This window comes from Primulina tabacum, chromosome 4, assembly GCF_025594145.1.
Source record: "Primulina tabacum isolate GXHZ01 chromosome 4, ASM2559414v2, whole genome shotgun sequence".
Taxonomy (NCBI): Eukaryota; Viridiplantae; Streptophyta; class Magnoliopsida; order Lamiales; family Gesneriaceae; genus Primulina; species Primulina tabacum.
The window spans coordinates 45576899-45603570 of NC_134553.1; the positions used below are offsets into that span (position 1 = coordinate 45576899).

At 32.7% G+C, this 26672-nt stretch overlaps 2 protein-coding genes, 1 long non-coding RNA gene and 2 pseudogenes across 3 annotated transcripts; 1 reads left to right on the top strand and 4 right to left on the bottom strand.

The window, feature by feature from the left end:
- Positions 1–7516: 7516 nt before the first annotated feature.
- LOC142542050 (folate-biopterin transporter 1, chloroplastic-like) lies at positions 7517–8231 on the bottom strand (annotated as a pseudogene).
- Positions 8122–11725, bottom strand: LOC142543434 (folate-biopterin transporter 1, chloroplastic-like; annotated as a pseudogene).
- A 1890-nt stretch (positions 11726–13615) lies between these two features.
- Positions 13616–16348, bottom strand: LOC142543435 (proteasome subunit beta type-2-A-like). Its single transcript, XM_075650688.1, has 3 exons — positions 16027–16348; positions 14586–14709; positions 13616–14077 (listed from the first exon to the last, which is right to left on the bottom strand). The coding sequence occupies exons 1-3, from the start codon at positions 16182–16184 to the stop codon at positions 13745–13747; spliced, it is 615 nt and encodes a 204-aa protein (XP_075506803.1). The 5' UTR covers positions 16185–16348; the 3' UTR covers positions 13616–13744.
- Positions 16349–18254: 1906 nt separating this feature from the next.
- On the top strand, positions 18255–19300 carry LOC142541696 (uncharacterized). The gene is made up of 2 exons (XM_075648165.1): positions 18255–18665; positions 19122–19300. Exons 1-2 carry the CDS (start codon positions 18325–18327, stop codon positions 19273–19275), a joined length of 495 nt encoding a protein of 164 aa, XP_075504280.1. The 5' UTR covers positions 18255–18324; the 3' UTR covers positions 19276–19300.
- Positions 19301–23679: 4379 nt separating this feature from the next.
- Positions 23680–26404, bottom strand: LOC142543436 (uncharacterized). Its single transcript, XR_012819742.1, has 2 exons — positions 24929–26404; positions 23680–24769 (listed from the first exon to the last, which is right to left on the bottom strand). It is a non-coding gene; the product is annotated as an uncharacterized LOC142543436 (long non-coding RNA).
- Positions 26405–26672: the final 268 nt, after the last annotated feature.

Here is a 26672-nt window from a genome sequence, read left to right on the forward strand (position 1 = left end):
CTCACACCTGAACAGTTTTGGAATCTCTCTTCTTCCGGTGTAAGATCAGTCCATTCATGTTATCTTCGCCTAGAAGCTTGCCAAGAGCCGCTCATTGTCCGTGCAACCTCATGACACCCGCAATCACCTCTCATCCTTTCGGCCCCGAGACTCATATCTATGAACTTCAATGTCCCTCAAATTAAAAATGAGACAATTTGGTCGATAGGATATGAACTGAGATCGATAAAACCCCTGTTCTACGCTTCAGTCAGTTGTTGCCCTGTCTACTACCGAGGCAGAATATATAGCCCTCACCGAAGCCATCAAAGAAGCTATGTAGCTCAAAGGGCTAATATGTGAAATTGCAATAGAACAAGAATGTTTGACAGTACACTGTGATAATCAAAGTGCAATTCACCTCACCAAACATCAAAGCTATCATGAAAGGTGTAAGCACATTGATGTTAAACTACATTTCGTAAGGGATGTTCTGTCAAAGAAATATCAAAGTTGAGAAGATTTCCACAAATGACAACTCGGCAGACGCTATGACAAAAGCTTTACCTCAAACCAAGTTCAAACACTGTCTGAATTTGGTTAACATTTTATCAAGAGACTAACCCGAAAGGGAATGGAGAGTAGCCAACCTTTGAAGACAAGGTGGATATTGTTGGAGTGTGTCTCTCAAAAGAGTTGGTATATTCAACCCAAGAATCTAGAACATGAAGGCCATCAGTTGATCACAAGATTCTGATAGGATATTATCAAATCTCAGATAAGCATAACAGCTGGAAAATCTGATATTTGGGAGCAAAACAAGATAAGCACAACGTGGGAAGAGTCCAGGTTTGGGTTGGACAAAGATCCTAGAGTTATAAAAGGTTGAAAGACTCTGTAATGGGAAACACTTTTCTTCTGAAAACTTGTCAAGAACCTTTCGGTTGACATCAATGAAAGGCTTGGGTATTCTCCCGTGGACGTAGGTCTTCGACTGAACCACGTAAATTCGTTTGTGTCTTGATGCATATATATGCTTGTTCGTAGCAATTGATTCATGATCATCGATATAACTTTGATACACGAAGTTAGATTCTAGTGTTCTTTCTTAACAGATAATCGAAGCCAATATTCAGAATTCGTTAACAAAGAAACGAAATAAACCAACAACACGATTGTATCACTTTCTTAAATTAAAGTTTGACCGAAATTACTTTTTTTAATTGAGTATCTGAAATATTAACATATGAGGATTCTTAATTGAAACTTATAAATTGTTTAATTTTTTTCATTCCCATTTGATGTTCCATCAGACCAAACACATATTTGTGGGGCTAATCTTGTGGTCCATCCTTCCATCTCGCTTAAAATATTTATAGAAAGGCTAATTAATTGGATTCTTAATGTGCCTTTGCACTGTTTATATGCAACATTTTTTTTAATTTGTTCTTTTGGTAGAACTTTTGTAATAATGGTTGGTAGTTACTTTCGGTTGACACGGTTTGAAAACTTCTTGTGGGATCAAGTAGAGGTAAATAAATAAAGATGGCAAAAACTTGTATGAGACGGTCTCACGGGTCGTATTTTGTGAGACGAATCTCTTATTTTAGTCATCCATAAAAAAATATTATTTTTTATGTTAAAAGTATTATTTTTTATTGTAAATATAGTTAGGGTTGACCCGTCTCACAGATAAAGATTCGTGAGACTGTCTCACAAGAGAATAATCGATAAAGATATTAATAATTCAAGCTAACCCTATTTTTTCTATTTTGATTGGCTCCTTAATTTGAGTTTTAATTATTCATATTTTTATTTTTATTTTTATTTTCGATTATCCATGGCTAGATAAAGAATTCCATATGTAAAAAATATTAAACAGGAATAGATTGGTAATAATTACTTCAAACATAGAAAAATGAGTGTTTCTAAAGCAAAATCTAATATTTGGAAATGATGGGACAGTAATCTTTCCCAAAAAAAAAAATCAATCTCCGTAATTTAAATATTAAAAATCCCAATGACTTAGAAGTGTCCATTCGGATGAGTTGGGTCGGGTTTAGCAATAATACTATTTAAAAATTGCTCAACCCGAACCCGAGCCAACCTGAAAATTTTCAACCCGAACCTGAACCGGAATCAACCCGATCAACCCGATAAACCTGTAGAACCTGATTTTGAATTTTTTATAATTTTTTTAAAAGAAAATTAAATAAAATTCATGCTAATATTTTGATTTAAACACATGATAATAAAATTTCTCTCATATATAATATTTAAATTTGAAAATCTAATTGTAGAAAAATAAAGTATATTTACTAAATCAAATAAACAATTATTTAAAAAATAAAAAATGTTCAAAATAAATAATAAATTATGAAAATTTATGATATAAATATACAATAATTTTTTTTCCAGACATACAATATATAAAAATAAAAGCAATATTTATTAATTATATTTTTAAAAAAATTAAAATTTTCGGGTCAACCCGGGTTAACCTAAACCCAACTCAACCCGATCATTTTTTCGGGTTATCTATCTGGCCTAACCCGATCTGATCCGAACCCGAAAACCCATAACTCAAACCTGATTTTTTTCGGGTTGAACCGTGACGGATTGGTGGGTCGTGTCTGATTTTGATACCCCTGCAATGACTGATCATATATATGCATGCAATGATTGACCATATTAACTTGACTTATTTTCATGCATGAACAAATCAGTATCAAGAAACCATTATTTATTTTAGTTCGAAACAAAATCAAGTGTGTTCTAGGGTGCAATAATTGTTCGTCATATGCGAGCGGCGGACAAGTAGTGCTTAGGTTGTTGTGTGTTTAAAAGATTTAAGTACATTATTGATAAAACGACAAACACTTGGTTTACAAAAAATCATTTTATATGTTTAATCGAAATGAGACTTGGCAACATATTTGCCATATTCTCAGTGCTTTGAATAAAATAATTGGCTGCAGAGAAATGAGATGTGAGGCAGCATGAATGAAGCATATAGGTATATGTTTTAATTTTTTGGTATTGGTGTCAACTGGTTTGGCCATGATTGAACATTTAAATCAGCAGATGGAGGGCAGTTAATGTTGAACCCTTTTCTGACACACTTCATGGCTAAGTAATGCATCTTGTTTCTGGTAGGTGAGGACCGATCAGCTTTTTGGGAAATTTACTCGCTTAATTTATGTGGGGAATACTCGATGGGAACAGCAAAAAAATGATATAAAGGGGCAGGAAATTCATATTTATTTTTTATGAAATATATGCTATATATTTTTTTTGACCAGAAATATATGCTATATATAGATATATAAAAGATCAGCAAAACTCATATATCTGGCCATATGTTTTGAATTCAACTCTTGATCATGAAGTTGCTAGATTATCCTTGATCTTTGGGGTGTCATCTTATTTACTTGGACTCATGTATACAAGCGAGCGAGCGCGTATCTGTAAACGATACCAACTCGACGGCTCGGCTAAGTAGACCTGCTGATCATCAGAAGGTTGGTTTGGCATTGCCATTGAGTTCAGTAGTTCTCGATCGTAATACTGCAGTGTCACTGAGGAATAGACTGGGAGTTCTTATATATATTCACTCGAACAAATGACTTCATGTTGGTTGATGTTTACTAACTAAGGTGTAGTTGTCTAACTCTAATATTGATATTATGTTTTAGTGAGACGAAGAAAGGTGAAATTGCTAAGTATCATCCGACATTTTAGCCCTTGATAAATGCTATATTTGATTTGATTTTTTTATTTTTTTAATCTTTTTGCAAATTGATCGGTCACGTTTTGGCACTGACATGATTTAAGCTGACGTGTTTGCAGTGTTACATCAGTACTCGAACGAAAAAATGACTAAAATTGAAAATAAACGTCTAAAACTGATGTATGTCAACATACAAGATTAAAATCGCAAATAAGTTACCATGCGTGACAAAAATTACGATTTTTTCGAGATTGAAAAACGAAATATACCATGTTGAACAGTAGTAATTATACCATTACATCCCCGATATTTTCTAATGTTCTCATAATGCTCGCCATGTTCTATGCCAGTGCAGTAATCATGTAATGCCCCCGTTTGCTACATAATATCATTTGTGAAACAAAAATCTATTATGATTCCTATCCGTCCCAAAATTGAAGGAGATGGATCGGTCGAGAGCTTGGATCCAGTTCTGACTTCCGGGTCCATACGCTTACGGCTGCATGTGCCTTTATTCGCTTAGCTTGCCCATCTTTATAATATGATAAAGATTTTTCTTAGCCTTGCACGCGGAAAATAGCGGTTCCTTGCTACTCCTACCCACAAGTTTTATTCTTGGATATTTATTTAATTATTCAAGAAAGTCTAAAATTCAGCATTTCTTTAAATTAATTAGTTTCACCTAATCTTTATATGAATTGTGGCCCTGCTATTACATGCATATTACCTATAACATAGCATCCCACCATATTAAAATAGCTATCGAATATTATATGTTCGGTAGATATAATATTCCAAGATGACTTGCACTTTTGCAAATTTTTCTGCCGTGCAAAAATAAATAAACTCAATTATGTTGAGAAAAATGAAGAAAAACCCCTATGCAATAACTAATTTGGGTTAGTTAACAACTCGTGCTATATATTTTATCAACTAATACATCTAGCAATAATAGGCAGATATCTAAGATTTACTTCATCGCGACTCCCCCACACTCGATCCCACAACTAGCTCTGCATACCTCGCAGATTTTATGTATTCGCCTTCGCTAATGAAAATCCTAACGAGTTAGACAAATATCCTAGGATCCGAAATATGCGACTGTATAACGAAATCCATGCGATTAGGGAAATATATTTATGCATAATATGATATGCGCGTACTTATCATTTGCATAATCCCATCAGCTAAATCATATCTGGTGGATAGTATAAAGAATAAAAAGCCCTTCTTGTGCCCATAAATATTCCAGATTTGGTGTGTAAATTCACTTCACTTTTTTTTTTCTTTTCAATTACATTATTACTACATTATTAATATTATTGTACGTACTGACTTGAGTATCGGAGATGTTTCAACAAGAAGAATCCCTCCATCTTTTCATATGTTAATAATTAGTGTTTTTCATGTTCTTATTCGCTAGATAGACATTGGAAGGTTCGTTTGACCCTACCCCTGCGGGCAGTGCCCGCAAAGGTCGATCCAACGGCTCGGATTTTTCCGAGTCAATTTTTTTTTTTTTTACAGGGAGGTGGGCCCGGATCACTCATGTGGAGTGATCCGGGCCGTTCATTGCCCGTGCAGACAGTGCCTGCACGGGCAGGTAGAAACAAACCGACATTGGAACAAAGATTACTCTGATTGAAAAGTTTAGCACATTTCATCATACATGTAGCTCCTTATTTCGAGGAGCATCACATATTTTTTATATATATAATTATTATTACGTAGGATGAAGAGGTTTTCCGCTATCATCTGGTTTCGAACTCAGACATCTATTCTAACAAGTGAGATTTGTGTGTATATATATATAACATACGCGCGCGTGCACACACACATAGATATATATATGTGTGTATGGACACACACATATATATATATCTATGTATGTATGTGTGTGTATGGACATGTGTGTGTATGCATTGAACCATTAGTAGTTCGATGATTCCAATGATTCTCCCCATGCCTTCTTGTTTTCTCTACCATATCATTATATCCAAGTATGTTATGTTGGGTGCCTAAAGTTCCTATTTAATGTCCTTCACATGGCTTCCCACATGACATATATATATATATATATATATCAATTATAAAATTATGAAAATAAAAGGGCAAAAAATAATAAAGATACTATATATACATGGGAAATTTCGAAAAATTGATCTACTTTCCACATATATTTAAAATAACGACTCCTGTTTGTTAAAATAGCATGATACAACGAATTGCGTTACGTGTTTTGAGCAAACAAATGTCATTTTTTTTAAAATAAAAAAATAAATGTGATGGGAATGTTAGAAATTTAAATGTTCCTATTTATAGAGCACTCGCACAATATTTGCTAGACCTTGTGATACATGGTAAGTAATTTATTTTATCAATTTTAGGTTAAGTTTATAAAATATTTTGTTTAAATATGTGTGACCATTTCATATAAAAACGTAACTTTAAGCCATTTAAGTATACATTAGGATGTTATATTGTAAAAGATAAATACTTCTTGGCATTTCATTATTCAACTCAACAATTCTTTATAAGAAATCGAGTTAATTTATGTTAACTATAGTCCATTAATTTTCCCTAAGAAATCGACAAACACTTAATTCTACGTATGATCAAATGGAACAAATATGTTTATATATATTTGTCAGTCTTATTGCATAATTACCCTTAAATGATTTGTTATCACATGATTATTATCGAGATTGATATCGTGGGGTGGTTTCGACTTAATATAATCACAATTATTGTACCAATTGCAATCATAATTAAAAGAATATGTATTAATAGTAACACCATGTTAATTCTACTACAACTATATCTAAGTTAGGCGTAAGCATTATATTCTTTGTCACAAGTTAATTATATCATTACACATAATTGATTGAAAACATCATTCTCAACAAACATTTATATTTCAAGAATCGCACATTTGTCAAATGGTGATTAGGAAGTTACACTGAATCGGGTTTAGATATAGTTGGAGCATTAAAACAATGATATATGAGTTGTTATACGGTTTAAAGTCATGTTTTCAAAATTGGACTGGACTGACAAGTTCGATCGGGAACTGATCACTATTTCGGGGCCGACCATATTTTAAAAATATTTAACGGACAAATCAATCAAAACTCGGTCGAACCGTTCTCTATTTTTCATATTTTTTTAAGAATTTAATTGTTTCTTATATATGATTATTTGGATTTCAGACTTTGTTAAAAATATTATTTTAATAGTATTATAACTTATTTTATTTATTTATTGTCTAAAAAATATATACAATTACATTTGATATTTTGATTATATGTACGTTGTTTGTATTTTAAATTTTGGTGTATATATATTTATGATTTACATACAAATTTAATATTTTTATAATTTAAATTATATTATTTACTATATTATATCATTATTTTATATAATATAACAGTGTCTCGATCTGAATGTCTCGTTTGATGGTGTGCTAGAAAATATGAATCATGCATTGTTATCTTGGCAAGTGTATGGATAACAAACGAATGGAATAAAATAGGAACAATTAAAAAATAGAGCAGTCATCGGCCCACTAGTATGAAATAGATTTTTTTTAAAAATTCTAGTTAATCTCAGGAGTGAAAATATTTAATGATCAGATTTCTTAGTTTTTAGATACTACAAAATTATAAAAAAAAAAATTAATTTATTTATTGGATTGGAGTATAATTTAATATTTAGGTATTCTTCAGAATGAAAACAAATTGGAATTAAAAGTAATGTATTTGTATGGAGAAATGCAAAAATAAAAATTGAAAACGTATCAAAACCCATGTGAGGTTTAGATTAGTTGCCACGTGAGAGGTTCCCTATGAGGGATAATATGGGCTCATCCTGTATCCCCCAATCATGTCTCATCTTTGCAAGAACTCATCCAAGAATGTCTCCTCTTTTTTCTTTTTCTTTTTTTTTTACTCTTTTGATATAAAGAAATCATAGTATTGATGATATATACATATTTGTAAGTTAATTCTTTTAACTGAAAAGGGACAGTTTTCAAGAAACCATTATAGAGTCCAACACCAACAATGGATTTGACTGAAGTTACAAGCTTCACACGTCCAAGAAATTGACCTGAAAACAGATAACTTTTCAAGTTCATAGTTATCTGCAAAAATAAAATTGAGGGGATGAATGTGGAGTTGCTTGCCATAGGAAAAATGAACACGGTTGGGAGAAATACATTGGCCTGCTTAATGGTATCCCACAGTTGAATTATACTCTGTTTTGAGGTTTGAACAAACCCAGAGCCGCCAAACAAGAGATTCTGCCCTCTAGCTGAGCCAAAAACTGGCTGCTCTTTAACAAGAACAGCAACTGCAGATGTTATCAGTGGAAGCATTGCTGTTAGTCCAAAGACAAACCTGCGAGTATTGAGAAGTACTCATATACATAATACATCAATAAACTCATTAAAGAAATGAAACTTGCAACATACTTTGGCCAGTTCAAACTACAATTCCATCCCCATGTACTACATAGATTCAAATAAAAAAGGATGATGACACTCATTTTATCTGTCCCCAAAATTAAAGGGAACGAGTGCTAACAACGTCTGAAAATGCGATAGAAAGATATCCAAGAAGTATGCAGAAGGCTGTTGACAAAAGTGGCCACCAAAGCCCATGAGAGAGCTCCCAGAAGTCCAGAAAGAACCACATATGACCTTCTTTGATACCCAAAAAGCGAAATGGAATAACTACAACAATGCATCAGAGAAAGGGTTAGGAAATTAATAACATGAAATAAAAAAAAAATGAGAAGATCAATAATCAATGTGAGTTAATACTCACTTGATGAAACCATAAAGGGGCTTAACAAGGCACGGCAGCGATGAGATACCACCAGATATGACGGCTGTCTAGTCAACCATGCAAAGATGAGTACTCAATATGTTTGACAGGATAAAAAGAAACAATATTGCTTTAAAATCAGACTCAATAAACGCATGAAATAAATTTCTCCGAACTAGAAATAATGTGTACAAAAAAAATATTTTTTTGTGTCAAAATGATGTAAACTAGTATTAGTGAATAGATGCAAATTCAAGCAGTAACAGCAATGCATATAAAAGAACCCCAGAGTTCGTACCACACCTTAATTCCAATGTTATGGCCACAATATAAATAAATATATCATTTAATTTTTCTTCCCCAGACACAGTTTTGAAAATTCACTTATTTTATTCATTTCCAAAATCCACATAATTCTAAGTTTCAACCGTTAGCACGTCCACCCATGAACTGAGACCTAATCCAACAGCTATGATTACCTCAGCAGGGCCCAGATGGAGGTCATCTTTTAAGTAAAAACTGACTGCAAGCCTAGAGAGACCCAAGACACCTTGGACAAAATATACCATAGCAACTGCAATATTATGCGGGGTTAAGTACACACCGAATAATCGGATGGACTACATAGAATATCGTTTTTGGCGAACACCATTATTACTGGATGAGGTGGATTCTTCATCTACTTCGGTTGTGAATGTTTCCCCTTTCTCTACAAATTAATGAAAAGGCATGAGAGAAACAGGGACAAAGATGAAACTTGAAGCAATAACATACCAAGAGCTATTACAAAATAATATGCAAACAGACATAGTAGCTCACATGCAAAAAGAAAACGAGCCATTTTATGGTCAAAACCATGGATTTATAGTTTCAAGTTTTCATAGAAGGTGTGAAATTCTTTGGAATGGCAAGTAGCACAATGAGGTGGCTATTGAATACTCGTGCATAGTTACTAGAAGCACAAGGCTCTTTAAGGCATATGAGTATCTTAGCACTTAGTCGCAACGATCGAACGAGTTGCGCCTTATTCAAGGGATAATATTAATAAACATTCATTAATCTACAAGTAAAATATATAACTATATTCTTGATTCTTTCGCTGAATTTATTGATACTACATTTTTTTGTGCTTAGAAGGTGCTTTGAAACTTTAATGTGCACCAAAATTGAAGCTTAATTGTGCAGGCATGCGCTTCATTGAGTGGATGTGCCCATAGCTCGTAGCAAGGCGCAACTCGGAGCCTCACCTTAAGTCAGGCACATGTCTTATGAGCATATAAATAACTTTATATTCAAATTATTGGCATCGCCACCAACTCGATTATTAACAAATAAAAGTTTCATGTTCCATTCCTAATTAATTTATTTTTCCAACTTCCAAACTTTGAAGATCATCAAATCAGAACAATATCAGAAAGGAATCTATTTGATTCAATCTAGCAATTCATAGTAAACAAGAGTATCACAATCTCGTCTTCCTGAAGACCTTAATTTTAGTTCGAATTATTGTTTCGCATTTAACAGTAGATCAAACCTGCAGATGTATTCTTACTTATTAAATTTTGATCCACAACTAAGTGGAGCGTATTCAATCCAGAATTTTGATGACTTTTAATAACTTTTTTCGAAGGATGGACTTTTATGGATTTGATAGATTTTTATTGACTTTTACAAAATCTCACAGATTTATATGAATTCATGTAGACTTTTTTGCACATTTTTATAGACTTCTGTGAAATTTTTTTATATGATTTTAATTATAACATATTATTTTTTATTAATTTCTTTGAACTAATAATTAATTGACATATATAACATATTCAGTTTGAAATAATTTTTCAATATTTATATTAATAAATAAATTTACTTATTTAAAATTTAAATCATTAAATACTTACATGTGTATATATATGAGTTTGTATACATGTTTGTAAATTTTTTAAAATACATCAATTGATTAATCTATAACATTGTTTTTAAATTGAAAATATAGATATGAAAATAATATTATTTAGCATTGTGTTAATATAATTTTGTATAAAAATATCATAGCTTACATATTAATCGAAAATACTAAAAAAATTTAAAAATAATGGTTGTTGCGAGTTTATTCAATTACTAAGAATTAAGCGACAATTTTTTTAGATAATATTTTATTATTATTGAATATTACATTAATTTGTATAAATCATAAATTAAAAATCGCAAAATCAATTCTAGAATTCAAAATTTCCTATGATATTAAAATAAAAAATTATTAAATGAACAATAAGCCAAAAAATGAAAAATTTGAAAAGGAAAGACGAAATATAAATAGAGATACACTTCGAAAATTTGAAAGAGTGATATAGATGAGAGGAGAGAAGATAAGAAGAGAGGTGATGTGAAGCGACAGAGAGAGTAAATAACGTGTGTATGGGTTAGAATTTTTAAAAATCCATCCAAATCTTTGGGTTAAACCAAATACAATTTTTAACAATTTATAGTTGTACCTTAAGCTTTAATATTTGTACGTTAATGAATTCATGAAATTATTAAAAATCTATTGAAAATTTGAATACCTATAGACTTTTATAGAGTTTTTAAAAGTCAATGTTGAATACCACTTGATTTTTTTAAAATTCTATGAAAGTCTATTTTGAATATCACTGTATTCTTTAGAGTAGTTAAAAGTCTTAATTAAATATATCTAAACTTTTAAAATCTACAAAGTCATTAAAATCAATAAATCTCTTACATTGAATACAAACCCTGAGTTAAACCCCGAGTGAGAGGTCAACGACCGTTAACTATATTTTTTATCCTAAAAAAGTGAACACCTGTCTTTCTCAGATAACTCGCATAACACAGAACACTAGCCAACAAAAGCGAATAACAAATCATTATGGATCAAGATGCAACCTTTAATCTCAATCATCACGAAAAATGTAAAACAAATCCGAAATGCACACACACAAGACTTACGATATCTGGGTTCCAACAAAGGTTCGGATTCTAAGTCGCGGATGAGAGAGGTGGATGGAAAAGGTACCGGGGCAGACATGTCTAAGCACGGCGGCGGCTAACGTCTGGTTCTACGGCAGATGGCGTATAATACCTGAAGTGACAGAGATAAGGGGAAAGGGTGGGAAAGGTGAAACAAGATTTCGTGAGGGTAAAATTGGAATGGAATTTGCCTTTAGTTTGCCATTTACGACCCGTGTTCTAAAAAAACCCGCTTATGCACCGTTTAAACGCGCTTAAGTTTGAAACTCGACAAAAACGTCTCATTTCGCAGAAAAGCTGAAAAAAGCGGTTAAATTACAATTTGATCGAATTAAACATAATTAAGACGTTTAATTAAATGTGTTTAAGCACAATTAATCACATCTATTTATTTTTAGATTTTTTTATTTTGAAGATATATCTTTTATTTTAAAATAATAAATTAGGTTTATAATTTAGATGTTTATTTTTAAATTTTAATTATGATTAAGCATGTCTGATAATGATTTGACAAATATTTAGTATTTTTTAATGTGGTTTAGTTGCAAAAATAAATAAAGATTGCAATTTTGAGATTTTTATGCTTTTATAAATATAAGAATTAATGAATCAGACTTAAATTTACCATATTTATGTATTATTTTATCTATTTATTGATTTAAGATAATTACAATTACACTAAAAATAAAAAACGTTTTTTCACGCTTAAGTATGTGCTAATCTCGCTTAACTTAAAACTTGGAGATCGACATTCGCGCTTCGGGACACTTCACACCTTTTAGAACCTTGAGTTACGATCGTTTATGCGCGGAAATGAGGAGATGGGAGTGGGAAAAGTGTCGCGGTGAAGCCGGAAGAGGTTATGAAAGGACAAAAATACCCCTGCTGAGTGCTGAATTGAGTGCCAAGTGGTTATTAATAACTAGTTACTCTGCACACGCTATGCGTATGTACAATCTTTTTTATCATTATCGGTGGACTAAAGTGAAATTTAACAAATTATGGAGGGACTAAATTGATATTTGAATTGTTGAAAAAAAAATAAAAATAAAAGTGTATGTTGAAATTGAAAAAAAAAAAAACAAAAGTGTAATATTAGTATCATATAAGGGTAAAATTGGAAGATTGTGTGTTGAAATTGAAAAAAAAAAAACAAAATTGTAATATTAATATCATATAAGGGTAAAATTGGAAGAAAAAGATGGTGTCCTCTTTAGGTAATAATATAGTATAGAAGTATAGGTGAGCAAGAAAAAAATTGTTTCACACCCCCAAACAATATTCTCTTTTCAATTCTAAAAAATTATCGGAAAAAAAATATTCTTTTTTCATTTTTGTTTTAATATAATTACTTTTATTTTCTTGGTTTTGAATGTTTGTCGTTCGTTGAAAATCTGCAACTGATGTATCAAAAAAACCTGATAATTATGCCCAACTCAATCAACATCGCGCATTAATTGCTATATATGTATTCTGGCCGAGATCGCAGAAAACAATGAAGAAAAAAAGTTCTTTTTATTTTTTAATGAAAAAAATCAATTTTTAAAATTCAAAAACAAAGAGAGAAAAAATATATATCTAATCTTGATGAACTCTCTTTTTAAGAGAAAAACCTCAACTAGCTTACCAATGTTATTTTACAAATTTTTCTAAAAAAAAAAAAGAACTCATAAACCTAGAATATAAAGTTAGATGATTAAATGGTATTTTTGGAATTAGAAAAAAGTTTTATCAACATACAAAATAGTAGAACTTAAATCAAAAAGTATGTTTTCTACTCTAAACAAACTTACATAAATTTTCCTTTATACACACACAAATATGAAGCTATTTAAATAAATTATATTTCAGTTCATTTTGTGATTTTAAATAACAAAAATATCGATATAAGATTCAAAATTAATATTTTGACTTCGTTTATAATATCTTATTTTTAATGAAATTCTGACACAAGACAGGAAAACGTAAACAAATGGGCAAAAATAATAACAATAATTCGAATAAAATTGTTTCAACTTACCTTACATGCACAACCAACTTAAGCAACTTACCTCAAATGACAAAGCGAGCCGTGCACGTCAAATTTGCTTGAAGCTACAAGAATTCGAGTAAATTGCAAATCAAAGATAGAAGTGCCTTTAGAAAACATATCCCACGAGTCATTTGAAGTTTTTCAGTGTATTAATGAAAATTAAAGAAGTTTCAGAAACCCTTCAATAAAGGGTCAAGCTGCAGGAACATGGGAATCCTTGATCGACTCACGCCAAGCATGTATCCTAGCCCCATCTTTGTCGACGATTTTGATTACGAAGTTTGGTGGAGCAACGACCAACCTTGTACGAATTTCTAATATGCACTTATCCACCAACTCAATAGCTTCTTCGACTGTCATGTCTTGACGGTGGTGCCTATCCATCATGGCGAGAGCAAAGTAGGATCCATAACCAAATGCAGCTTTATCAACCTTGTGAAGTGATGCGATGTAATCAAGGAAATATAGAGATGGGCCTACGTCCTTGTCGTAACCGCCTAGTATGATATTCACCATGTATGGATTCTGGAAAACAAAAATCAACAAGTTAAACTGTGTCAAAAGTATATAATACCAGTACACCGGATTATAGGGTTATTTTGAATGACTTTATATGATATAATCGTCAATTAACTTCACAAAATAAACAATTGTGCAAACTAGTTGCTAGCATGGCTCATTGTGTAGTATTTCACTTGTGCAGATCTGTGGGAATGAGACATGACAAATATGCCAAATAAAGATATTTATTACTTCAGCTCACTAGTCATCATTTGACTAAAATATACTAGTGCCAAGGTGGCTTCAGAAACTGGAGGGTTTAGACCCAAACCTAAACTAAATCATTTGGCAAGTAACAGGTGCTTTCTTCATTTGATATTAAAAGCCAAACGTGAATACCCTCTTCTATTATTTTATTCTTCTTTTGACGCACAAACGTAATCTTAAAAACCAAGTAATAGGAGGCAGACTGCGAGAAATGAAAGAAAGTGATAAATTCGTCATGGAGAAATCTCTAAAGAGAAAATTATACCTTTCTCAAGGCTGTGGCAAGCTCGCCTCTGGTGAAGTTTGCGGCAGCTGCAGTTGTGAGGGGAATTCCGTTGCGAAATTGGTACAACGCCACATTCTTCTGTATGTACTCTGTGAACTGGACCCTAAAGCATCATTCCGCAAAAAGAAAATAATTGCCACCAACAGTTTCATTCAACAGAAACAACACAGTGGATCATGCAAAACATGTGAACCATAACAAGGGATGTTTATCCAGAATTCAAGCATACAATATTAAACAGGATTTCAAAAATCTGAACTTCTCAAAACATCCAAAAATGTATAATCGTAAAACTTAAACAAAAGCAACGGTCACTCACCCAAATCAGCAGATAACGAAAAAAGGGTCTAGATACCAAAGCTATTAACTGAAAAAAAAAAGTTATCTTAACTGGAAATCGGTGATAGCTAATTATTATTGCAATGCTAATACATAAAAACTTGGGAAAATAAAATCCGGAAACAGAAACACAACAAGGCAACATGAAATGTCAGAACCATAAGAGAAAGAAACCTCCCATCACAACGAAAGTCATCATAAACAGAATGTAGGAAATTCAGAAACCAAATACCTTAAACAACAGACATTCCTAGTAAAATAAAATCCGGAAACAGAAACACAACAAGGCAACATGAAATGTCAGATCCATACGAGAAAGAAACCTCCCATCAGAACGAAAGTCATCATAAACAGAATGTAGCAAATTCAGAAACCAAATACCTTAAACAACAGACTTTCCTAGTAATCTCTTTGTTTGCAAATACTATTTAACTTGGAGTTAATATAATTTAAAAGGACTCCGTAGTTTTTCATGCAAGAAACTAAAATCTCGAGGAAATCAAAAATTACATGACAAAATATCCCTCCAATCACTAGCAGGAAAAAGTTGTGGGACACGAGTATAGAAACTCGTAGATACTTAACAAAAACAAGACATCCCGCTTCCAATCAGTTACGCACAAGAAATTTCATTCATTTATGGGTTTTGTATCACAACTATATCGATAATATGTTCAGAGTACGTTCAGAATGATAAAATAAATACAACATGCAGAAAATAATTGAAAAACATGCAACTCTCAGTGAAAAATTGTCCATCATAAACATAAAGAATGTAAACCCAGTAAGAGAATACATTTAACAGAAATAAAATTACACATAGCGAGCAAACCAAGAACAACCATAAAGTGAAACAAAGAAGCTAACTTTAGTTCGAAACAATAAACACACATCTCCGTCTCTAAAAAGGATGTACAGCGTCAACATTTTTCAAAATAAAACTTCACATCGAATCTATGTACTAAACTGAATAAATCACAACCAGAAAAGTAAATTTCAGACAGATCACGAGATACTATAAAATGCAATTAAATTACTAACTGAAAAACAAATTCTTAAGCAATTGAAAAGGGGATTTCACCGGTCTCCAGTTTCTCCAGATGCTCCCATGAGCTTGTGAGAATCTAATACCATGATCTTGTCCTCGTTCGTCTTGTGCACAAGGATACTGTGAACGGCGGATGTGTCGGCCGCCACTATCGCGAAATCTTTACCCACCAATCCAAATACTGACTCCATATTTTCCCCAACTCCACACTTTTGAAATCAGATTCCAATCTGTTCTGCTTTGCTTTTCAGCTCAATCTTCTCTGAATTTAGGATTTTGTGATTTGTACCCTATTTTTCTTTTCCAGAAATGGAGACGAGTTTTTTAACACGGGAGGGAAAATCGTGTCTTGGTGAACAAGAAGGTTAAAGCGTGTTGCAGCTACAAATCGCGTTTTATTTAACAAACGAGTTTTAGTTTCAGGCCTGATATATACCTTGAATGGGCCTTGAAAGTTTCTTAGCCCATAATAATATTCTGGATAATTTTCAAGTATAAAATATGATAATAGATGTTATAGTCATTTTAAAAAAATAATAGATTTCATTTAAATTATTTAAAAGTAAAATTTATTTTAGCCCACCTGTTTGAGACTCTCTTTGGCTAAACATATCTTCAATATTTGAAATAATTTAATAACAATTTATAGTTTTAAATATAAAAAAATTTACAATTAGAAATAACAAATTATACAATATAATGATCACGATTTTATTCATGGGTTTTGATGTAGAGTAGGCATCTTTTGAGACGGGCTCACGAATCTTTATCTGTGAGACGGGTCAACCATACCGATATTCACAATAAAAAATAATACTTTTATCATAAAAAGTAATACTTTTTCATGAATGACCCAAATAAGATATCTGTTTCACAAAATACGACCCGTGAGACCGTCTCACACAAATATTTTCATTGATATATGTATTTACATAGAGTTTTAAAAAAAATTAAATTTATTTATTGATTCCAAATAACATTAATTTACTCGATAATCTTTTTTCTAACTTGACATGTAATGATGCAAGACCCCAATAAGGACATGTGTGATGCCGTGATGGTTAAAGAGTTTCATGCAAGAATCCGACCTTTGTAAACCAGACTTCTTGTTGATTTTTATTTTTTTTTTTTTAAAAACTATCGTGTGTTGATTTTGTTAAATTTATCTATAACTCGACTCATATTTATCTTGAAATGTATTACTTTTCATAGTAAATATGAATCGGGTCAATACGTCTTATAGATATAAAACCGATGATACGACACCTACTATTGTTTTTTTTAGCTATTGTAGCACCACGAAAAAATCCCAAAATTTATGTTCATGTCATCGAGCTCCACCTTCTAGCCAGCAATTTCTGGCCATATTAGTTAATAATCCGGCGTAAATAGTACTAAAATCCTAAAGAAGACTGATTTTTCAGTATTGGCAGAAACTTCTTGAAATGATATGCTTTTTAATTTGGTAAAAACTTGCATGAGACGGTCTGACGGGTCTTTTATTTGGGTCATCCATGAAAAATATTATTTTTTATGCTATGAATATTACTTTTTATTGTGTATATCGATAGATTGATCCCTCTATAAAAATTCGTGAGATCGTCTCACAAGATACTTATTCTTTTAATTTTTTAACGAAAATGTTAAAAATATTATATTTTGTCCACCATAAAATATTGTTTATTTTTTTCCCACGTGATTGTTAATTCTATTATATCACTAATTTTATAAAGTTATGGTATAATAGAATTTCAAAATCAGGGTGGAAAAATATTAAAATATATATATAGTTTTGATATGATGCATATTCTTCGTATATATTTATGTGAGAACCGATGAGGTGACATTCACCTATTGGATGTGACGAAATAGAAACAAATTATACATTCAATATGTGAATGTCACGTTATCGATGTTCACATGAGTATACAATGTAGTTGTACAATATATATATATATATATATATATATATATACACACACACTCACACGTTTTAGCTCCCTTGTTTAATTTTAAGTCCTCAATTAACTCGTTGATTCCGGATAACATTAGTTTACTAGATAATTCTATTCGTACACATGTAAAGAATCAAGAACCCAAGGGTCCCATGCGAAATCAAACCCTTTTTAATGTTAGAATCCAAATCCTAATCCGAATCAAAATCCTCAAAGTTCGCAAAAAATTTCTCCCGATATCTATATAAACACCTCCTATGTATATTTCTCTCAAATCTTCTACCAGCGTTAATTAGTCTCACGAAAATTGTTGGTGTACTCAAATTCTCAAAATTTTCCTCCAATTTTTTCCAAGAAAACAAGTGAAACGTAACCCATGGCGGCTCGACGACTGATACGATCCTCTAGCATGGGACAATCTGCAGATCTTCTTCGTTCCTTTAACCGTGATATCAACCCTGTCCCCCGGATGGTTTCAAAGGAACAGAAAACCCAGCCAAACCTAAAACCGGCGAAGAAAGAGGTGGCGCCGTCGCCGGCACCGGCACGGATCGAGAAGCAAGAACCCCCGAACGTGGTGGCTGAGAAGCCAAGAAAGTGTATCTTCGCGTTCCCTTCACCACCACGTGTTCAGAAACAAAGAAGCGATTATTTTCTTGATGCATGTGCCTTGTGCAAGAAGAAATTAGATTTCAAGGAAGATATATTTATGTACAGGTACGTACATAATTTCTTCATATAATATTTTGATGACAAAACTTGTGTAAAATGGTTTCACGGATCGTTTTTATGAGACGGATCTCTTATTTGGTCTTTCATGAAAAAATATTATTTTTTATGCTAAGAGTATTATTTTTTATTGTGAATATCGGTAAGGTTGACATGTCTCACAGATAAAGATTCGTGAGACCGTCTCACAAGAGATCTACTCATATTTGATTGATCTCCACCATGTAACATTAATCCGAATTTAAAGATAACAAAAAGTTGAGTTATATACTTACCTTTTAAAAATGGTTTAGTGAAACCTTCGAATAGCAAGATTTATAGGATTATAAACATTTAGAAAATATTTTTTTTTGTGGGTTCAAAATAAATATAGTCTTGAACTGATATTTAATATCTCAAGTATATTATTCCAGATTAACACATTTTTTAATTGTTGTTATGCAGTGATAAAGCGTTTTGTTCTCAAAACTGTCGAGACGATCAGATTGCGTTGGACGAGAAGTTTAATCCCCCCTCGCCAACTCGAAATCAGCAAACAAGATTCATTTGCAAAGATAAAGGACGTTGGAAGACCAAATTCAATTTCAAAAGGGCATAAGCTTCCAGATTAAGATGTGCTTAGGGTTTAGTTTTCAGTATAAACTGGTTTTAGAATTGTTTAGTACAAAAATATTTTTTAATTCATGTATCTATTTTATTTTTTTCACAAACTTAATCTTTATATTGCTATAATCAAACCCATCTGTATTTAGTTTCCCCAATATCGGAAGTGTAATTGAGGTTAGGTTAAATTTAGGTAGATGTTCACTTTGAATTTTAACTAGTATATCACTCGTGCGATTGACAAACTATATTTCGTATATATTATGATTAGAAACTGGATAATGTAAAAATTTTGGCTGCAATTCGTGCTGACAAAATATTAGTACAAATTATAAAAAGACCATATGAAAAAGTAGTGAGGGCTAAATTAATATCATATGTTTAGTCCAATTGAAGTTAATATCATGGTTATTTAATGCCAGGTCCCCCAAAAAAATTGAAATCCCAATTTAAAGAAAAATTTGGACACTTAAATAATAAAAAAAATAGTAAGTCTCTTGTGAGACGGTCTCACAAATTTTTATCTGTGAGACGGGTCAATCCTACCGATATTCACAATAAAAAGTAATACTCTTAGCATAAAATGTAATAATTTTTCATGGATGACCCAAATGAGAGATACTTCTCATAAAATACGACCTGTGAGACCGTCTCACACAAATTTTTGCCAAAAAAACCGTCTCACACAAGTTTTTGCCAAAAAAAAAAAAGCAATGCATTGATATCATCTCAATCAATTCAATGCAATTCAATTCATAAATGAAAAACCTAGTGTTATTGAAGCTCAATTTAAGCTCATTTAATGCCATACATAAATTTGAAAACCCTATTACAACTCGACAAACTACCTAAGAATCGCTCTCATCGGTTCCTTCAACCTTGTGAAACTTAAATTTCTCTCCTCGGCCAACAAAAATACATAATAAATTACAGTCACTTCCAAAACATAAAAATAATGTGAGGGGTTTTGTTTAACACAAAAGTGCAGAAACAATAAACTCTGTATATGAGATTTTAGTTTCGTGTGTCAGTGTTTGTCAGTGTTGTCAACATTTATTCACAACATGCAGCGGAATGTATTATTATCACATGCATAAACTTTAATAACCTGAATTAGATGGATTAAATTATATACAAATATGAATATTTGTACAATGTCTTAGGGCAAAATAATGACTAGAAAACTTGTAAATCATTTACAAAACCTAATACCAGTGACGCGTACAAAAAATGTATTCTTTGACAACCCGAGGAAATAAATTGCATTTAAAATAACCCAAATAAAATCACAATTGCAAAAATATTGTGTTGCTTAAAACAGAAACCGCCGAGAACTCTTTAAACAACACTCCACGTGAATGTTGTTCTTGAAATGTGTACAACACGGATCAGCAACACATCAAAGCAATGAATTTATCACCAAAATTCTTCTGCTCAAAAGCGTTTATCACTTCGCTTTTCTTCTTTGCAAAAACCACACACCTGCAGTCCAAAGCTTTCACTATTTATATGCTTTAACCTAGAGTTTATTAGGCAAAAGAATCCTACAATATATGGAAACAAGAGTTTGATTAGAAATAAACTCTTTTAATCAAAATAGCATGATGCACGTGCGTTGCACGTAATATCAATTATATTATAAAAATTTAAAAAATTTGATTTTCTAAAAAACAAAAATTCAGAAATCTGGAAATCGTACTATCTTTTAAAATCAAAATTAAACTCTTTGCTTTCAATTCTTTGTTAAAAAACCCATAAAATATGTTATTTATTCTATTATTGCACATATAGTTATAAATTTTTCATATATCTTTTTGTGATACTATAATTTATTACTTAATTAGAAATTGTACTAAAAATATAATTACAAAATTACAATAAAATCATTTGAAAAAAATGTAGAGAGAAAATTAAAAGGATAAAAAATTTAAATGGATTGTAAAGATGAGTTATTTGATAAAATTAATACAGGAGTTACATTATATTCTTAAAATTTGTATAGAATGTTAATTTTGTCACTGCACAATTGAAAAACAATGTCATTTGTCCACACTTTTATAGGTATTATATTATATATAGATATATAATATGTAGGATAAATAACAAATTAAAAACAAATCATACAATCTCTACAGATAAATTAAATCAAATCTCATAATAAAGTAAAACCCCAAATGATATTATCAATATAGTAAAATAATTAAGGACAATATATTAATTTCAGATAAGAATTGTAATGTCCCGAGTATTTGAAGGGTCACGTAAACCACATGCATGCAAGTTGTTAAATTTCTTTGGTATTTTATTAAATTGTTTTAAGGTTTTAAATGCATTTTTATTTCGTTAAATTGTGTTTAAATATTTTTATGCATTTTATGTATAATTCATGCATGGTAGAATTTAATTCATGAAATTTTAAAGATTCATTCATTAAAGATTTTTAAGTTTCATTTCGCACTCGAATGAGGAACGGAGACTGGAGAATTTTCAGGAAAAGTTATTTTATTATATGATTAATTTTTATTAATTAATATAAGGTGTTTTAAAGGTATTTTTCAAGAAATGGGATTTTATTGGGTATTTTGACCCGCATGATTTTATTTTAACCGGTACGCAAATTTTATCAAATCGGAAAACTTTTTGAGGGTTCGGCTAATACTTTCAAAATTTTTTCAAAACGAAATATTTTTCGAAAGTATGTTGGATTTAATGGGCCTACTTTTAAGCTTATTGAACTTAAAATTCTTTTTAAACTCTTAATTAGCAATTTAGGACCCATTATGTATTAATTAAATAGTTAATTAATACATAAGGACCCATTATACCTACCATCATCACTCCCACAACCGACACTCACCCCTCCCATTCAGATTCTCTCAGTTTTCCAGCAGCAAACTCCATGGAAGCTTCGGCCAAGCTTGATATTTCAAAGAAAAATTCCTCTGGTGCCTTCCCTTCATGCGGTTCTTCTAGTTTTCGAGTATATTATCATCAAGGCACGTCTCGTACTATTATTTCTGCATCTTACACGTTATATGTATGCTGTTATGTGTGCATTTGTCTAAGGATTTCTCGATCCAAAGGATAGCTTGAAGCTTTTTCGGTTTTGGAGTACAACATGCATCCTTTTTGTTTAAACTCTCACGCTTTTGGTGATCTATGTAAGGGGCCTGCTATTTTGGTTGATAAGGGTCTGTAGGTGGCGAGTGATATGAGGTAAGGAGGCTGAAGGTTGCGTCGGGGCTTGGTTAGGCAGAGGGGCCGTTGGTTTGGCATTTGCGCGTATATGTCGAATGGATCGAGAGATTTGTAGCGCAGCTATGCATGGTTCGATCTGTTGGTCTCACGTACGGAATTTGAGATAATAAACCCGAAAATAAAGAATAAACTGGACACCGAGATTTACGTGGAAAAAGCCCTAAAAATTATTAGGGTAAAAACCACGGACAAGATGAAAAGAATTCCACTATAATATTTTGTGGTGTACAACTCACTCACTGTGTTTCCAAGGAGAACAGACACTCTCTTAATAAGGGATAACAAAACACCTCACAAATATTATAGAACTAAGCACTCAAATGCTTATAAGATGAGAGAAAACTCGAAAAAGAGATAATTTCAGAATGAAGGGGGGAACTCTATTTATAGAGCCTCCTGTCATTGTGAAAACGCGTATAAAACGCATCTTCTTAAATTTCCGTCTGAAATCCCTCGCATTATTTTGAGCACCCCATGTTTTTTTTTTCTCTTCAAAGAAGGCAGCAAAGCATGTGGTCCCTACAACAATTATTGCCGACATTTCTCCCACTTGGCACATCTCCACACATCCTTTCAATCTTGTCATTCCATGCTGCTTACGTTTCTGCTAGGCCACTTGAGGATCTACACCACTCAAACTTATCAGTGTTCACTGGCTTGGTCAGAAAATCAGCTATGTTTTTTTTCGTATGGATCTTCTGCATATCCACGCTTCCTTCTTCTACTACTTCCCGTACAAAGTGAAATTGGACTCCAATGTGTTTCGTCCTGGAATGAAATGCTGGATTCTTGGGATATGCAAGGCACTCTGACTATCACAAAACAAAGGTACATTCTCTTGTTTGTGCCCGATCTCCTCCAATAACCTTTTAATCCATATTGCCTCCTTGCAAGCTTGAGTAGCTGCCATATATTCTGCTTCTGTTGTAGATAACGCCACAACTGTCTGCACTTTTGAAACCTAGCTTACTGTTCCCCCTGTAAGTGTAAACACATAACCAGTAGTAAATTTCCTCTTATCAGGATTGATACGTTTACCCATTTTTTTTTATAAAACTCACATTTTCAACATATCATTTAAACATTTCGCATGCATGCGCTGTACAGAAAAATATAACATTTAAAAATGATCTTAACTATATGTCAGCGATAATAGCGCAATTTAAAATAACCAAACATTCAAAACCATACGTGAACATAAACTTATAAAAATCTTAAAAATCATCAACATATTAAAATATTCCTTTCCTCTCAAATATCATAAATCATAATGCGGAAACTATGCGGTCCTCGGGTCGTGTCACTGCACCAGGTCTGCTGACTCAGAGTCCAACACCTCCAGTCTCCTCGACATCGAACTCACCTGCATCACACACGCCTAGTGAGTCTAAAGATTCAACACACATGTACCATAAATAACAAATACCTATACATAGCACACAACAGTGAAAAATACCATAATCAAAATATCTTTCATGAACTTTAAAAATGTAACATAAACTTGTCGTATAAAATTATGAAGTGTCAAAACAGCTCATCATTAATCATTATTCATCATTCATCGTTCATCATTTATCGTTGATCGTTCATCATTCATCCTTCATCATTTATCATCGGTGAATTCAGTTCATTAGAGGTGACTATCGTACATCATCATTTACGATGGATCCATCATACATAGAATCGCGGTACCCGGCGGCTGTCGGACATCAGTGACAGGATCACCCATCCACTGTGCCTAGGCCTCATCATCAGCATTTACATATACGTTTTAACCATTTACATATACTTCGATAGCCACAAATAATTCCCGTCATTCAAAATATTATCATTTTCATCACTTATAAAATTCATGTATAAATGCAAATTTCCATTAAATTCAAGCATGCAACGTATATTTTTATAGAATCTTAAAAATCATGAATTCATGATGCATGAACATTGAAAATATCATGAATTTGTGCTCAGGGCGCTGCCAGGACCAAAAAATCTCACCCCGGGTGCAAAATGACCATTTTGCCCCTGGAAAACCCAAAATGACTGTTTCATCCCTAGACGTAAAATCTCACGTTTTGACATTTTCTTAATTCCATTGACTCTAACATGTCCCAAATAATTATTTAAGCCTACATAAATTTTCTCATATTTTTATTTAGCTTAAATCGATGGCTTTTAAATTAATCTTTAAATATAACACATTAATGCGTTTTAATCACGAATTAACCCAAAAACTTAGCATATAATTCCCAAATTAAAAACTTAGATTTCTAATAATTATTTGAGCTAAATTATAATTTTCTATAATTTTATTAAGCGTGAATCTAGCCATTTCAATTAATTCTTTAATTAACGTTTAATGAGGCGATTAAATCCCGAATAATTCCAAAAACTCATTATTTTGATCTCAAATTTTAAACCTACCATTTTTATTATTTATTCTACCCTTGTGATCCATGAACCACCCCGTGGACACATGGTTCCCATTTTTTTTTCTTTTAATTTTCGAAATAATGACCCTCACTCGAACACCCCGAGCCATCTCCCAATTTACTCGAGCCACACCCGAGCCACCTCGAGCCAAACCTAGCCAACCCACCTAGGCATCCTCCTGGACTCTTAGAACCCATAGGAACTGCCCTTAACCCCAAAACCGATGCACTACATGAGCACCAATAACCAGCCGAGAAACCCATATAAACTACACTTGAGCCAACTTGAATTTTTATCGAGCCATGTTCGAACCATCATGATCCCACCTCAAGCCAGACCCCCTATGGACCCTACTGGACCCTTAGCACCCTTAGGAACCTACCATAAGCTCAAAACGAAGACACACCAGCAGATGCAAGTAGCAGCCGAAGAAACCCATCTTGCCAAGGACTCTCGTTTCTGTTGCTAGGACTTAGCTAACTCAACCAGGCCCTGAACCATCCTCTCTAGCACCCTTCTAGGACCCTAAGGACCTAGCCTAGCCCATCCCAGAGCTCCGTGGACGAGCCTTTCTCCCTGCACAAGCTGCTGAACCTGTGCGCTACTCCTTGAAGCTCTTGGGTGGTCTCCATGTTTTCTTGCTTAGCCTCTTAACCAACAGTCCAGCCCTTGAACCAACTCTTCAGGCACTCTCTTAAGACTCTAATGACTCGATCCATCCCAGCCCAAAACCCCCAGGCCGAGCCCTATCTCCCCAACACCAGCAGCAAACCATGCGTTGCTTTCCCTTGGGCTCTCGGGTGGACCTTGAGCTCGGCCATATCCTTCCTAGCTTGACTCCGATACTTAAACCACCTCTCACATAACCTGTACAGCCCCTTTCCATCCTAATACAGCAGCCCCTCGCACCATTAAGCCAGCAACCGTGAGTACCAATCAAAATAGCATGAGCACATGCAATTCGAAATATATTTCATGGAATGGTTTAAATATAAACTTCTCATGCATGAACACAAATCCACAGCATATATACGTGTATGATGCACGAAAAAATGATACAAAGCATGCCTGTTGATCTTTTATGCGAGAATGTTGAAGAGGAGAGCAATCGGAGAAGCCTCGGATGTAGTTCTTTGCAAGACCAAGTGTAAACTAAGGCCTCACAGCTGGTGTATTAATAAAACCAAGAAGGCACGTTTCTGAAAGTGAGGGGTGTCGGTTGGTGTGAAGGTGGTAGGGTTAAGGTTTGGTTAAGGAAGTAATGGTATAAAATAATTTAGCTAACGGTCCCAATTTCTAATTGGAAAAAAAAAGAGTTAGAAGAGTTTTAAGTCCAATAAGCTTAAAAATAGGCTCATTAAATCCAAACACACTCTCGAAAAATATTTCGTGTTGGAAAGTTTTTGAAAATATTAGCCGAACCCTCAAAAAGTCCCCCGATTCGATAAAATTTACGTACCGCTAAAAATTAAAATCATGCAGTAAAAATACCCAATTAATCCCAATTCTTGAAAAATATATTTAAAATATTTTATATTAATTAATAAAAATTAATCATGTAATAAAAATAATTTTGTAGAAAATTTTCCGGTCCGATCCCCGTTCCTCGTTCGAGTGCGAAAATGCATCTAAAAACCCTAATGCATGAACTTTTAAAATTTCATGAAATAATTACTACTATGTATTAAGTATGCATTAAATGCA

Bases quoted from the DNA above. Each gene is read 5' to 3' on its own strand.
- LOC142543435 (XM_075650688.1), bottom strand. From the start codon at position 16,184: ATGGAGTCAGTATTTGGATTGGTGGGTAAAGATTTCGCGATAGTGGCG. The intron at 14,710-16,026 runs GTGAAATCCCCT...ATGATGCTTTAG, and splicing joins TCTGGAGAAACTGGAGACCG to GGTCCAGTTCACAGAGTACA. The intron at 14,078-14,585 runs GTATAATTTTCT...TTTGTTTTCCAG, and splicing joins TTGCCACAGCCTTGAGAAAG to AATCCATACATGGTGAATAT.
- LOC142541696 (XM_075648165.1), top strand. From the start codon at position 18,325: ATGGCGGCTCGACGACTGATACGATCCTCTAGCATGGGACAATCTGCA. The intron at 18,666-19,121 runs GTACGTACATAA...GTTGTTATGCAG, and splicing joins GAAGATATATTTATGTACAG to TGATAAAGCGTTTTGTTCTC.